The sequence below is a fragment of the Pinus tabuliformis genome, chromosome 6 (genome assembly GCF_031772625.1).
Source record: "Pinus tabuliformis cultivar Carrire ecotype Pingquan chromosome 6, CPIR1, whole genome shotgun sequence".
Lineage (NCBI taxonomy): Eukaryota > Viridiplantae > Streptophyta > Pinopsida > Pinales > Pinaceae > Pinus > Pinus tabuliformis.
In genome coordinates, this window is record NC_142292.1 from 1,400,873,786 (window position 1) to 1,400,889,455 (window position 15,670).

The 15,670-nt window shown below is 37.2% G+C and overlaps 1 protein-coding gene across 1 annotated transcript in view; it reads left to right on the plus strand.

The window, feature by feature from the left end:
• UVH6 (RAD3-like DNA-binding helicase protein) overlaps positions 1-15,670 on the plus strand; it is a 281,472-nt gene that overhangs the window by 208,782 nt on the left and 57,020 nt on the right. Inside the window, exons 7-9 of the mRNA XM_089426800.1 lie at positions 5,659-5,748; positions 6,159-6,237; positions 6,478-6,554. Coding sequence (XP_089282926.1) covers positions 5,659-5,748; positions 6,159-6,237; positions 6,478-6,554 — 246 coding nt within the window. The remainder of the gene's footprint in view (positions 1-5,658; positions 5,749-6,158; positions 6,238-6,477; positions 6,555-15,670) is intronic.

The window sequence follows — 15,670 nt, forward strand, 5'->3', positions numbered from 1 at the left end:
AGCTCATATGATCCAAACCAAAACTATTCTAAATTCTATCTAGATTAACATTACTAGGTTACAATGAAGGACTAAGTTCTAAGATTCTCAAAATTAAGATTACAAATGAAGAAGATAACACTCCTATTTATACAAAAGCTACGATAACAAACTCATAAATGTAGATCCACTATTCCCTTCTTTGATCCACATATTTCTCAACCAATGGTGACACATAACCCTATCCTCCATGATCTCCTCCATGAGGTCCATGATCTCCTCAAATTCGAATTTGAACATAGAGTGCCACATAAAGATGCCTTGGAAGCTTCCTTTGTACCTACACATGTCAAATTTCTCATTCCAATTGTTTGGTATAAGTATAAGGATACTATTTTCTAAAGTTTAACCAAAAATTCACTTAAAAATACTAAGAATTAATAATGTTTTGGAAAACACAAGGGTTACCCATATAATGATGAAATTGAAGCTTGATGTGATGACATGGTGGTGAAATAGAGGTGATGAAATGTGTGAATGGAGTGAAAGTGGATGTATTTTAAGGATAATTCTTAGGCCCAACATACCACCAAACTGAAGGTATTGCATGTCCCAACATACTGCCAAAACATACCGCCAAAATGTTGGGTCTAAAATGCGGATGCAAATTAGAGTTTCATTTACTGTCAACCTGGGTAAGTAAAACTTTGAGGATCATCCAATATATGGACTCAGAGACAAACTAAACTAAGCTAGGTGAAGAAATGCCAAAGCTTCCTTACAGGATATTATTTTCTAAAGTTTAACCACAAATCCACTTAAAAATACTAAGAATTAATAATGTTTTGGAAAACACAAGGGTAACCCATATAATGATGAAAGTGAAGCTTGATGTGATGACATGGTGGTGAAATAGAGGTGAGAAAATGTGTGAATGGAGGAAAGTGGATGTATTTTAAGGATAATTCTTAGGCCCAACATACCCCCAAACTGAGGTATTGCATGTCCCAACATACCGCCAACATACCACCAAAATGTTGGGTCTAAAATGCGGATGCAAATTAGAGTTTCATTTATTGTCAACCCGGGTAAGTAAAACTTCGAGGATCATCTAATATATGGACTTAGAGACAAACTAAACTAAGCTAGGTAAAGAAATGCCAAAGCTCCCTTACAGGAGGTTTTTTTCATTGGGATCTCCATTATCTATTTAGTCATTTAACAAAATGAAATCTCAAAATTAAAAGACATTGTGACAAGTGTAAGAAATATTAATAATGTTAACCACATATTCACTTAAAAATACTAAGAATTAATAATGTTTTGGAAAACACAAGGGTAACCCATATAATGATGAAAGTGAAGCTTGATGTGATGACATGGTGGTGAAATAGAGCTGAGAAAATGTGTGAATGGAGTGAAAGTGGATGTATTTTAAGGTGAAAGTGGATGTATTTTAAGGATAATTCCTAGGCCCAACATACCCCCAAACTGAGGGTATTGCATGTCCCAACATACCGCCAAAATGTTGGGTCTAAAATGTGGATGCAAATTAGAGTTTCATTTACTGTCAACCCGTGTAAGTAAAACTTCAAGGATCATCCAATATATGGAATCAGAGACAAACTAAACTAAGCTCCCTTACAGGGTATTACTTTCTAAAGTTTAACCACATATTCACTTAAAAATACTAAGAATTAATAATGTTTTGGAAAACACAAGGGTAACCCATATAATGATGAAAGGGAAGCTTGATGTGATGACATGTTGGTGAAATAGAGGTGAGAAAATGTGTGAATGGAGTGAATGTGGATGTATTTTAAGGTGAAAGTGGATGTATTTTAAGGATAATTCTTAGGCCCAACATACCCCCAAACTGAAGGTATTGCATGTCCCTACATACCACCAAAATGTTGAGTCTAAAATGCGGATGCAAATTAGAGTTTCATTTACTGTCAGCCCGGGTAAGTAAAACTTTGAGGATCATCCAATATATGGACACACCCGGGTAAGTAAAACTTTGAGGATCATCCAATATATGGACACAAACTAAACTAAGCTAGGTGAAGAAATGCCAAAGCTCCCTTACAAGAGGTTTTTTTTCATTGGGATCTCCATCATCTATTTAGTCATTTAACAAAATGAAATCTTAAAATTAAAAGACATTGTGACAAGTGTAAGAAATATTAATAATGTTAACCACAAATTCACTTAAAAATACTAAGAATTAATAATGTTTTGGAAAACACAAGGGTAACCCATATAATGATGAAAGTGAAGCTTGATGTGATGACATGGTAGTGAAATAGAGGTGAGAAAATGTGTGAATGGAGTGAAAGTGGATGTATTTTAAGGATAATTCTTAGGTCCAACATACCACCAAACTGAAGGTATTGCATGTCCCAACATACTGCCAAAATGTTGGGTCTAGAATGCGGATGCAAATTAGAGTTTCATTCACTGTCAACCTGAGTAAGTAAAACTTCGAGGATCATCCAATATATGGACTCAAAGACAAACTAAACCAAACTAGGTGAAGAAATGCTAAAGCTCCCTTACATGATATTATTTTCTAAAGTATAACCACAAATTCACATAAAAATACTAAGAATTAATAATGTTTTGGAAAACACAAGGGTAACCCATATAATGATGAAAGTGAAGCTTGATGTGATGACATGGTGGTGAAATAGAGGTGAGAAAATGTGTGAATGGAATGAAAGTGGATGTATTGTAAGGTGAAAGTGTATGTATTTTAAGGATAATTCTTAGGCCCAACATACCCCCAAATTGAAGGTATTTCATGTCCCAACATACCACCAAAATGTTGGGTCTAAAATGCAGATGCAAATTAGAGTTTCATTTATTGTCAACCTAGGTAAGTAAAACTTCGAGCATCATGCAATATATGGACACAGAGACAAACTAAACTGAGCTAGGTGAAGAAATGCCAAAGCTACCTTACAGGAGGTTTTTAATTCATTGGGATCTCCATCATCTATTTAGTCATTTAACAAAATGAAATCTAAAAATTAAAAGACATTGTGACAAGTGTAAGAAATATTAAAGCTCCCTTACAGGAGACTGTTCATTAATATTTCTAATCAACTATTTAAACTAATGAAATTGAAGCTCTTAAACATAATTCTGATTGATTGCATGAAATATTAAAGCTCTCTTACAAGAGACTATTCGTTTATATCTCAAGCATATAAATCAGAAACTTAAAGTAATAAAATCAAACATTAAATAACAAATCAGATTCATTGAAGGAAACATCAATAATTTCTTACAAAGGGTCATTTATTAATATTTCAAACATATGAACCTAATAATTTAATCTAATGAAATTCACAAACAAACATAAAATAAAAGCTTACCAAAACAAAAGTGTACTTGCTAGGCAATGGGGATCCTTCCAAGGATTCACAAGCACACCAAAAGAGAAGTCAAATGTAGAGGATCAAAGAAGCTCCATTTTATTCATCATAATTTTCAATGTACAATGGCTATAAGCTCATATTATCCAAACCAAAACTATTCTAAATTCTGTCTAGATTAACATTACTAGGTTACAATGAAGGACTAGGTTCTAAGATTCTAAAAATTAAGATTACAAATGAAGGAGATACCACTCCTATTTATACAAAAGCTATGATAAGAAACTCATAAATGTAGATCCACTATTCCCTTCTTTGATCCACATATTTCTCAACCAATGGTGACACATAACCCTATCCTCCATGATCTCCTCCATGAGGTCCATGATCTTCTCCATGAGGTCCATGATCTCCTCAAATTCGAATTTGAACATAGAGTGCCACATAAAGATGCCTTGGAAGCTTCCTTTGTACCTACACATGTCAAATTTCTCATTCCAATTGTTAGGTATAAGTATAAGGATATTATTTTCTAAAGTTTAACCACAAATTCACTTAAAAATACTAAGAATTAATAATGTTTTGGAAAACACAAGGGTAACCCATATAATGATGAAAGTGAAGCTTGATGTGATGACATGGTGGTGAAATAGAGGTGAGAAAATGTGTGAATGGAGTGAAAGTGGATGTATTTTAAGGTGAAAGTGGATGTATTTTAAGGATAATTCTTAGGCCCAACAGTTACTCTAGAGGGATTTCCACTAATGGAAATCATTCCTAAACTTGATTTGGTAGGGGCTAGTTAACAAGGCCAGTTTGGATGCCTTGAATTAACACTCAAAATTGCTGGGCTAATCTATTATGGGGATGGTGTCAAGGGAGTGGTAGTAAGGCTTTGCCTTGTCCTCAAGGTTGCTCCATCAATATGGTGATGGGAAACAAGGAGGCCGATACTTGGTAGTGACCAACATTTTCCTATAGACTATTGTTGGATGAGCAGGAAAGGCTTTCTTGTTGATTTCGTTGTGACCAATTGGGTAATTTCTTTTTCTCTTGTAGGCATATTTGTTGTTCTCACTTGAATGTTACTTTACTCGTCTTTGAATCAACAGTCATGCTGACAGGGTACTCAGTATTGAATAGTTATAATCACGAGTATTCGTGAGTACTCACCATACTGCTCTACAAGTACACTATATGAGAATTTATTCTATGTTGGTAGGTCACTACTCTTAACTTTTTCTGCCTTTAGTGTTTTTTTATCTTTATTGCTGATGTCAGCTAGCCTAAGGCACTTGTCTCAACAAATATGGCGCTGTTCTTGCAGGGAGGGTTTTCACCATGGTTTGAATATCTTTCCTGATGTTGTTGATTCATAAACACGGCCTGCCTCTCAGTTAATTTTAAACCAGAGGTGTGATATTCCCTTAACAGTCTGGTGCACTGGATGTCACCATCATTCAAGTTTTCAGCGAGATTTTTTTCATTATTTTTATTCAAAATTTCTATACAATTCACAATTTCAATAGTTCTCATCTTGAAGTGCATCTTAGATATGCATTTACTGCATGTTGGGAGGTCATTACTGGCACTTTCTCTGTATTAAAAATGTTTCTTAATCTCCATTGTTGATGTCAAGTAGCGTAAGGCACTTATCTCAACAAATATGAGTCACTGTGCTTGTGGTGAAGCTTTTCACCATGGATGTCACCATCATTCAAGTTTTCAGCGAGATTTTTTTCATTATTTTTATTCAAAATTTCTATACAATTCACAATTTCAATAGTTCTCATCTTGAAGTGCATCTTAGATATGCATTTACTGCATGTTGGGAGGTCATTACTGGCACTTTCTCTGTATTAAAAATGTTTCTTAATCTCCATTGTTGATGTCGAGTAGCGTAAGGCACTTATCTCAACAAATATGAGTCGCTGTGCTTGTGGTGAAGCTTTTTACCATGGATAAACATGACCTATCTCTCAGTTGAATATTAGACTAGAGGTTGTTTCCATAATGATATGGTGCACTGTATGTCATCACATTCAACTGTTCGGCAAGAGTTCTTGTTTTATATTCTTCATTATGTTTATTCAATTTTTATCCAATTCACAATTTCAATGGTTCTTATCTTGTAATGCAGATTAAATATATATATATATATATATTTAAGCTGGAGTCGGTCTTGCTAATAAAGTTGCTTGAAAATTTGCATTTTTGTTTTTAGGTACAGGGAAAGGGCAATTGAATAGTTTCTTGTGAATATATGATTTCACTGATAAAGATGTACATGTTTTCACAGGGGAAAAGTTGCAGAGGGAATTGATTTTGATCGGCATTATGGGCGCCTTGTCATTATGTTTGGTGTTCCTTTCCAATATACTTTGAGCAGGTTTTAAATTCATTCATTTTCTTGCCTTGAACTGAGTGACTATTTGAAGTCGATAAAGATAGGATTGAGCATCTGAGGGGGTCATATTTAATAGTTATATGTAGATAACATAAAATTGTTTTCTTAATGTGTATTTTTTCAATCATTTAATATGAAGGAATAAATACATGACATGGAATTAAATGATTAAAAATATCAAAAAAAAGAAATTTGAATGTGTATTTTTTTAATCATTTAATATGAAGGAATAAATACATGACATGGAATTAAATGATTAAAAATATCAAAAAAAAGAAATTTGATCCCTCTCGGTGCTTGATAGATCTTGGTTTAAAATGGATCTAGGCTGGTGTTTGTGTGTGTGTATATATATAGAGAGAGAGAGATTCTAAAATATTATTTTGGAGCAGGATTCTGCGTGCCAGATTGGACTACCTTAGAGAAACATTTCAGATAAAAGAAGGAGATTTTCTCACATTTGATGCTGTGGTATGTTTACCCTACACTTTTCTTGAATGAATGAGTGCTTGCTCTGTAATATTTCGCTGGCATGAGGCATATCCATTTTTAAATTTCATATTGAATTTCATGTTGATTTGATTGTTTAGTAAGTGGTGGTCTGAGCTTCCAGTGGTGGTAGAGTTTATGCATCCTACGTTTACATGGAATTGCATTTAAATTTCCGCTCATCTCCTATTGAAATCCAACTGCATGCATTTAATTGTTCAGAGACAAGCTGCACAATGTGTTGGCCGTGTTATCCGATCAAAGGCAGATTATGGAATGATGATATTTGCTGACAAAAGGCAAGTAGTACTACATTAATTGTCTCATTTTATTGTTTCATATTCTTCATTATACGCAATTATTCTCACATAATATTAATCACCTTAATCACCAAGTCTTTTAGCAGTTCTTTTGTTGGGGATAATTGTTGGATGGATCTATGTAGTCTCAAAAATTGCTGCTGAAATGTTTAAAAAGGTTGCTAGGAGTCTCAGCATGTGTATGCAGTACCCTGTATTGATATCCAAAAATATGATGTGTAACCTACACGGATATATGTTATCTTGATTCTCCACACACACACACATGAAGAAGAAAGTGAAGATGAGGAAGGTGACGAGCAAGCAAATATTGTGGAATCACGCACCTTCAACATTATGTTGGGTGGCACGTACAATCATCCTTCTATTAGTGAAGTAACCCTTGAGGAAGAAGAGGATGAGCCAATCCTCAATTCCAATGATAGTGGGAGATTTAAAGGGGTCCGATATTCATGAAAGAACAAGGTTACCTCCACAAGCTCCAATGAACCTAACAAGAAAAATCTCTTCCTAAGCAGTCTTTTCCAAAAGAACCTCCTAAAGAGCCTTCAAAAAAGGATCCTCCCAAGAAGAACCAATCCCAAAAGGATCCTCCAAAGGAGTAACCCAAGCATAAAACTAAAGGAAAAGAGGTCGAGCTTGATGTTGATATAGGCACTGCTTTGGGAATGGTGACTATGCAAGACCCCTTAAAGGAGCTAGTGAAACTCCCATGCCAACAATGGCAAGTCAAGAAAGCTTTAGGGTTTGAAGAAGTGGACACACCAATCACATTGTAAAATATACACCTTTCCAATACTAGCCCTGGTCATGAGCCATTTTTGCTCACCTTAGTTATTGACGACCTCACATTGCATAATTGTATGTTGGATTCTAAGGCTTCCGCAAATATCATGCCTTTAAAAGTAATGAAGCAACTCAATCTTAACATCACTCATAGGTATACAAATGTGTGTGGTTTCAATTTCCAACCTGTCAAAGTAGAAGGCCTCATAAAAGACCTCAAGGTATCTTTAGCCATGAATCCTGACATATCATAAGTCATGGAAGTTGTTGTCATAGATATGCTTGAAGTATGGGGAATGTTATTGTTTAGGAAATGGGGTGCTACCGTAGGTGGTCAACTTCAAATGGATTTATCTTATGTTACCATACCACAATCCAATGGAACCCCTTTCATTATCTATAGAGATCCTTTATATCCATGTGGTAAAACGAGGCCCAATTCCATATTAGAAGATCCCTGAGGCTGAGAAACCACCCCCTATCCTTCCCTCTGTAACAAACAATGTTCGTACACTTAGAGAAATGCTATGATACCAATGTAACGAAGAAAGTTTGTACTTATGCAGTGATCTTCAGAATACTTAGAAGATAAAGACATCCATTGTATGACACGTAATTATATATAAGAATATTTGAATACAAGTGAGATGATTACAAATGAGGGTGAGGCCTGCTTATATACTTAGGCAGGTACGTCTTCACAATCGGTCATGCCCTTAGAGACATGCCTCTTCACTACTAATTATTAGTTAATTAATCATTAATCATTATTATTGTTATTTACATTATTTGTATTATTTTATATATATTTTATTCATAACATTGCCTTCCTCTTTAAAAAGATTTACCCTCAAATCTTACTGATGTTCATCTGTTCTTTGTCATTGTAATCTTATTCATGTCTTTTTGAATTCTTCGATCAATGATCTTCGTTGATACAAGTTGATAAGATCCTTGGAGTGATATATAAAATTGTCGCACGGAGAAAGGATCTGACCATCCTAAATTAATCTTTTATGGAACCTTGCAGTTATTGGAAACTTGTGATGAATTGTTATCACAAGATTGGATTGCATAAACTTTAGTATTCCTTGGAACATAAGTTTGTTGTTTATGTTATGAGTGATGCTGATACGTAGATTGATTGAAAAGTCTACTCTTGTGATGTAGATGTCAATAAAGAGTTATTCTGTTTTGACTTTCCCTTATCATATGTGTGGCAATTTTCTGATTTACATCAGGTACTGATATTGCTGAATTGGTTACAAAATCTTCACTTGGAATTTCCATCATCTGAACTACAACATCTGAATATGTTTTTCCTTCAACTGGTTTGTCATTTTCTTGAGTTGTGATATTGATCGGATTGGTGTTCGTATCTTTTTCTTTATCTTGGACTGAAGACTTCGACACTTTCTTCATGATGAATTTTTCTAATTTGTTGTTCAACAATTTCTTATCATTTTTAAGTTTCTTAATTTGAGTGAGTAGACATGATTTTTGAGACATAAGTGTTTCTCATTTTCTGACACAACTTTATTTTGAGATTGTAACCAACTGTTTTGTGAATGATATCCCTGGGAGAATTTTTTTCTCCAAGATGGTCCTCAGCTGGCAGCCTGTAACCCTTGTAGCCACCAACTAGGTCGTTGTGCCATTTCTCCGCCACTTGAGCCAACCATGTGGTCCCTCATCCATTTGTCATGAGCGTATGTTTGAAGGTGGGCCTCTCGAACCTAAAGGTCTGACTTGTCATTTGGTAATTGAGTATTGTAGTTTGCTTATCATGGACACTTCTAGGCATGGATTAAGGGGGGATTCAACGGAAAGAGTGGTCTAGGTTTTTCTCTTTTCCCTTAGACTTCTTTTGGATGTTAACCTTGGACCCTTGTCCCGTGGGATCTCTTTTGCTGACCCTTGGGCTTTAGGGATGGTACTACACGGGAAACCTTGATTTTGGTTGTGTGGTCCTGCTCCCTCATCCATATATATTACCCCCCTTTCACTCATCATAACCCCATTCATCATTTCTCCCACCTGGTTCCCCATTTCTCCATTGGGTCGACATAGGGTTAGCTTGCCCTTTCCCCTTGCCCACACATGAGATCTACCCCATCATCATTGCCATCACCTTGGTTCCTACAGGCCCTAGATGAGCTTCCTTTATCATTTAGGAACCCATGATTGTCACAACCCTTGTGGACAATGAACTGCAAGTAGTGGGGACCTGATCAAGGTCAAACTTGACGGAAACAGCAGCAGCAGTGGGTCGAAGCCAAAGGAGGAGAAGGATAATGCAACCCTTGCATCGAAGGGACATCAGGAGCAATAGAGATGTAAGAAGGATGTCTTGAAGATCAAGTGCTTTAGGTGTGGTGAGATGGTTCACTACGCAACTTAGTGTCCTCTTAGGAAGAAGGACAAAAATGAGAAGCACGATCCGAAGGCCTGCGCCCACGAAGATCGAGGAGGAGTTCGCCATGACAGATGAGATACCTCTAGGAGGGAGGTGGGCTGTTTTGGAGCTGTAGTTCGAAAGAGCTATAAATGGGCAAGATCCTTGAGGAGTCCACCTCTAGGATCATTTCCTTGCTATGGGAGCCCAGATCAGAAGTAGTAGGATGGACTAGTGTCGGATGCTGTCAAGGAGTGTCGGGGAGACAGTTGTAGTGGGTAGGAGCACCAGAGACTGAACAACGCAGAGCAGAGTTGGCAACAGTGCAAATGGCACAGAGAAGAGGTCAGCAACAACGTAGTAGATTTTAGAGGGTCAGTGCATAGACTAGCAGTAGTCAAGCTCGAACATTCACATGGTTTCATACTGAACACAGTTAGTTCAGTAATTTTGGATGTTTTTTCATTGCTGATAGAGTAGCAGCAACAATTTGCAGTGCAGTGGCAGTGCTAGCAACAGTACAAATGCAACACTTGAGAGGGAGCTGTAGTACAGATGCAGTGTTGAAAGTGGCAGTGTCAACAACAATACTATTGCAGCAGCAACGTAGTAGTTGGTGGATAGCATGTCAGACATCAGCAACGCAGAGGACGATGCTTCAGAGTTAGAGAAGAATGCAACAACATATATTGCTAGAGAACATTCCTCGCTAAGAGGGAGTGTTGATTTGGGGTAGCATTAGATGTGCTCTAGGCCTCAAATTTTGCAGGGAGGCTTGGGCACATGTATTCGAAAGAACCCAAAAATCGTTTTGGGAAATTCGACCCAGAGACTATTTTATTAAAATATTAATATTATTTAATGGGACCCTAAGTCTAAACTTAGGAAATTAAAAATATTAATGGGTATTAATCTAATTGTGGGTGTAACATCTAGAAAAAGATAGAGATCAAGCCAAAATGATCTAAGCCTTTAATTAGGAGTTAATCTAAGCCGTTGGTTGTCCAACAGAAAGATATAAGAAGGGGCTTGAGGGTCATTTGGAAGACACACCGAAAGATCAAGAGATCGCATTTTTGAAGTGAGAAGTTCTCAGGAGGAAGTTCTGATCGAGGAGTTGAGGGGTAGGGATAGCATCCGGAGAGAGAGAGAGAGTTTCTCAGCCGAAGAATCATCAGCAGAGAGTGATCTAGTAGTCCAGATGCAGAGCCTGATGCAGGGCCACACAGAGGCAGCGTAGAGGGTGAGAGAGAGTTCCAGAAGCCGGGAGCTGGGGTGTGAGATCGGGAGGCTGAGAGCAAAGACTCCGGGCAACAAATCGATCATCAAAATGGATGATGCAGTGCTTAGAGGCTGACACAGGGACCGCGTGAGGATTGTGCAGAGGCAACATAGGGCCTGCCAGAGGCACTTCATCTAGTATCCAAATCAGCTGGGATTTTCTCAATGATTGTGTGAGGTAATTTCACAAATCTTTTTGCCAATATTTCTCTTTGTAACTAAATTACCCGAGAGATATTCAAGATGTATTCAGAATTTGCTACTGTTTAATAATAATAAACCCTCAGAACTGCTGCACCGGTTTTCTCGCATTGGTTTTTTACGGGGACATTTGTCCAAAAATTACGGTGTCAATTGTGTTGTATTTTCTTTCTTGCTCAGTCTCTTGTTTCTGAATATAATCTAATTAAGTGAAGGTTGCAGTAGTATTTACTTAGATATTTACGTAACACATAGTAAATAACTTGTATGAATGAACAAGTAGTAGTAACATCAGTTTGCTATACTAGGAATTTCGGTTTACGAAATCTTCACACTTCTAAATTCTCTTTGCCTCAAGATCCTTTGATGATATCCATTACCTCTTGCATCCTTGACACCTTCTGTATACCTTCTTGGAGTAGGGTTTCCTTTAAGATTATCTTGATTAATCTTCTTGCTTTTGCTGGAACTGGGGGCATCAACATCTCTTTTAAGCTTCTCCACATCCTTGTTGTTTGATGAATTAGGGTTTGCATCATTTTTTCTTGAGGCTTTGCATGCATAACCAAGACTTGATTTATCAAGGGGGGATCTTTGATGACTTAGGATGTCATGGCATTTCTTTGCTTTTCTGCTTCACCTACTTGTCCTTCCAAGAGGGCCAAAACTTCCATCACCTTTTTAGCTCCTTGTGCTTGTTTCTTTGCTTCTTTTAGCTGAGATTTAAGGGAGGAGACCTCTTCCTTGTATTGACCAATTTTTGCTTCAAATTTGTTCAATTCCTCATGTCTTTGTTCAAGACGGTTTGACAAAATGACTTCTCTTTTCATTGCTTTATCCAATTGATTTGTCATGGATATGACTTCTTCATGATGCCTTTTCTTTTTTTGATGCAATTCCTCCTTAAGCTTGGTCAACTCCTTATCTATTTCTTGTACTTGAAGCTTGAAAAGGTCAACTTCCTTTCTTTTCTTGTCAAGGCCATGGTCACCATCTTGTGCTTGCTTCTTGAGCTCCTCATTTTCCTTTTTCAACTTGCTTATTTCTTCTAGGGCAATTTCAAGCTTTGTCTTAAGATCTATTTCAACTTCTACTTCAAGAATTTCTTCATCATCTTCCTTTATGAAACTGGTGCCCTCATCTTTATTTTCAATTATCTTATGTAGTTCATCTTTGTGCTGTTTGCCATCATCTTTTGGATCAGAGGTTATGACTAATAATCCTTTAGAGTGAAGATCTTGAAGCTTTTCCCAAAGCTCTTTTGCTGATGAACATTTCTCCACTTTGACCTTTATAGGATTTGGTAGCCCACTCAAGATTGCTTTTATTGCTATTGCATTATGTTCCTTGGACTCTTCTTCTTCCATTGTGCTTCCAGTAACCATTGATTACCAAACTTCATTATGAAATTCTTCATTCTTGCCTTCCATATTTCAAAGTTTCCATTGAACAATGGAGCTTTCTCAATTTTATTATCCATTGGGGAGGTGATACTTTCGAATGGTTTGCAAGCCTTCGTCCTTGACTATGCCATTTGTGTTCTAAGGATCTACCTTCTAGCTGTAAGGCTAAGATTGAAGGTACTAACTTTGATACCAATTGTTGGAAATAATGAGAGGGGGTTGGTGAATCAGTATTTCTTTTACAATTGTTACTTTACTAGTTCTAGATCACTTATAAACTAAGTCACCTGACACGGGGATTCGAGACACGTAGGATTCGGGATTCGTGGTGTCGGATTCGGGACACGCTGACCCCCGGAACAGGACACGTTATATATTATTTATATATATATATATATATATATATATATATATATATTAAAAATTAGATATTATCATATTTCTTACACAAATTTTAATTAATGATACAATTTTATTGATTTCAAACATAGAACTTGATTCTTCATCTATAGCTAAAAAAAGCCAAAGGCAGATAGACAAAGTTATAAGTTATTAGTGTTACCTTAAATTTATGCAGATAGACAAAGTTATAACTTTTATGCTTTTGAAGTAGCCTAGGGCACTCTTTGGACTCCTGCCCATTTCTCTTGGTTTTTCTCATCTGTGTATCTTTTTGGTCATTTGCAGGACATAAATAAATTATTGAAATATCTTGTCTTATCTACATATTTCATTCCCACCGTCCAATTATCCTTCTTTGACTTTAACCACCACCAAGAAAGCTACTTGTAAACTGAGTAATAAAGCAGCTAATTGTGTAGGGCTTCATTCCAAGTTCCTTAAGCATTGTGGATCCTATTTACATTTCCAGTCTACTCAATGACACAGTCTCTTCTGATTTCCTCCTTAGTTTCAACTTAGTAATCGTCCCATTCATAAGTCAGTGGATTCTTCTAATTGGGGTAACTTTCTGGTCATCTTGACAGGGCATAATTTTGCTGAACTTTATGTTATATCTATTGACACTCTCCTTCTAGATTAGTTTGATAAGGGGAGGGATAAATACAGTGGGTGCTTCTAACGAGCCTGTCAACGAGCAAACACGCCCCTTTAACCTAGCAGCTGGAAACGAGTCCTGGAAACAAGTCCCAGAAACAGGACACGTCCCAAAAATCGCGACACGCTGTGCAAATTCGGGACACGTTATAGGACACGACGTGTCATAAAGGGACACGACGTGTCATGCAGTTTGGACATGAATCCGCAGAGAATCGTGTCGGATTCGCTGGATTCGCGATTCGACAGACTTTTGGACGAATCCGGTATCCTAGCTTATAAACATAACACAAAATGAACAACATAGAATAAATGATTTTATTAATCAGAAATGACAAGGACTCCAATCCTTTTCTTTACGATAAATCAAGTACAATAATGCTTTGGGCTCCAACCCTAGATGAAGACACCAATCTTCAATGACCTAGGCTCCAACTTGTATGATGCCAAGCCTCAACTTGGTCTCTATGAGGCTCCAACTCTATCTTCCACAAGGCTTCAACCTTGTCGTTATGAGGCTCCAACCTCTAACGCTCCAACCCTCTCCATTGGCACAGGTTCCAACCCAATCTTCTTGAGCACACCTACCTTGTAGGGCTCCAACCCTCTGCTGCAACTCTTCAAGACTAGTACAATGGTTCTTCAAGGCTTCCTATGTCTTCTACAACAAGCCCTGATAGTCTTCTTTAGGAATGTCCTCAAAGTACCCTAGCTCATCAATGACAACTTTGTTAACCCCAAAAGATGTCTCCACAACTCTTCATGATCACCAAAAGAATTTTCTTCAAGGTCACATCATGAGGGCTTCAATCATGTATCAAATTCTCCAAGAATTCTTCCAAGATCAGCTTCGACAAGTCTTCTAGATGTCTTCAATAATGCCTCAAGGTGTCTTTAATAATTTGCCCCAAGAAATAAAGGCTTCTCCAAGGTATGCTCCAAATCTTCAAGAATGCTTTTAACAAGTCAACAATTCTTCACAAGATCTGCACACTAGACTTCAAGGGATCTTTGACAATACTAGAGATGGTCGAAAAATTCCTAAGTCATCAATGCTCCTTCAACAAGACTTAACAAAGCCTTCAATCAATTCTTCAAGGGCTTCTTCAAAAGGTCTACAATGTTTTCAATCACTGCTTCAATGAGTACAAAATTCCAATGCTCAAAGTTTCTTTCTCTTCACAAGTCCTCAAAGAATCAAGTCTTAGGGCCCTACAAATCTGCCCACCTAACAGTTTTGAATTCCTTAACCAATGACTGCTATTAGGTTTTGAAACAAGCCACACCAGAACTTCACACTTTTCTTAGACTGCTCCACAAACTGTCTTAAACCTGGACCTCCAATCCAGCACCCTTCTTTCCTTGAATATGTCCTACTTTCTCTCCTAATTCACTTCAGATTTGATCATATAATTTCTGAGGTACTCAGCCTTGTAGCAGCATCAAATCACAGGGAATTTCTTTCACAAGCCTTAAATCCATACATTGGTGCTCAGAAAAACACAGCTTAGTTCAGGCAGCCTACAATGCTACTCAGTCTCTCCAAAATAGGGCTCTGTCTAGCTGCTATAACACACAAAATTCTTGGCTGGTGTCACAGAGAGACTCCTATTCTTGCTCTTACAATCTCAACCAAATCTTCTCCTTGTACCGCCAGTGATTTGCAACAGATTTCAGTCCTTTCTGCAAGTCTGAAGTTGCAGGGTTGCAGGAGATTGAGGATTGTAGTTGTAACAGATCCGAGCTTCAATTATTTGTCCAAATTCTGGTCTCTCACAGATCCGCAAAGGAGTGCATCCACAGGTCCAAAAAATGTCATCACAGGTCTTGAAGATATGTGAATTTTCTTCTGTGATATGGATCTACAATAGGAGGGACTCGTTTTTCAGAAAATGCTGATTTGTTCTCTAGAAGTGTGTACCAAAAAACCCTTTAGACAGTTTGATCCGTTGATCTCCTTAACTCTTCTAGTT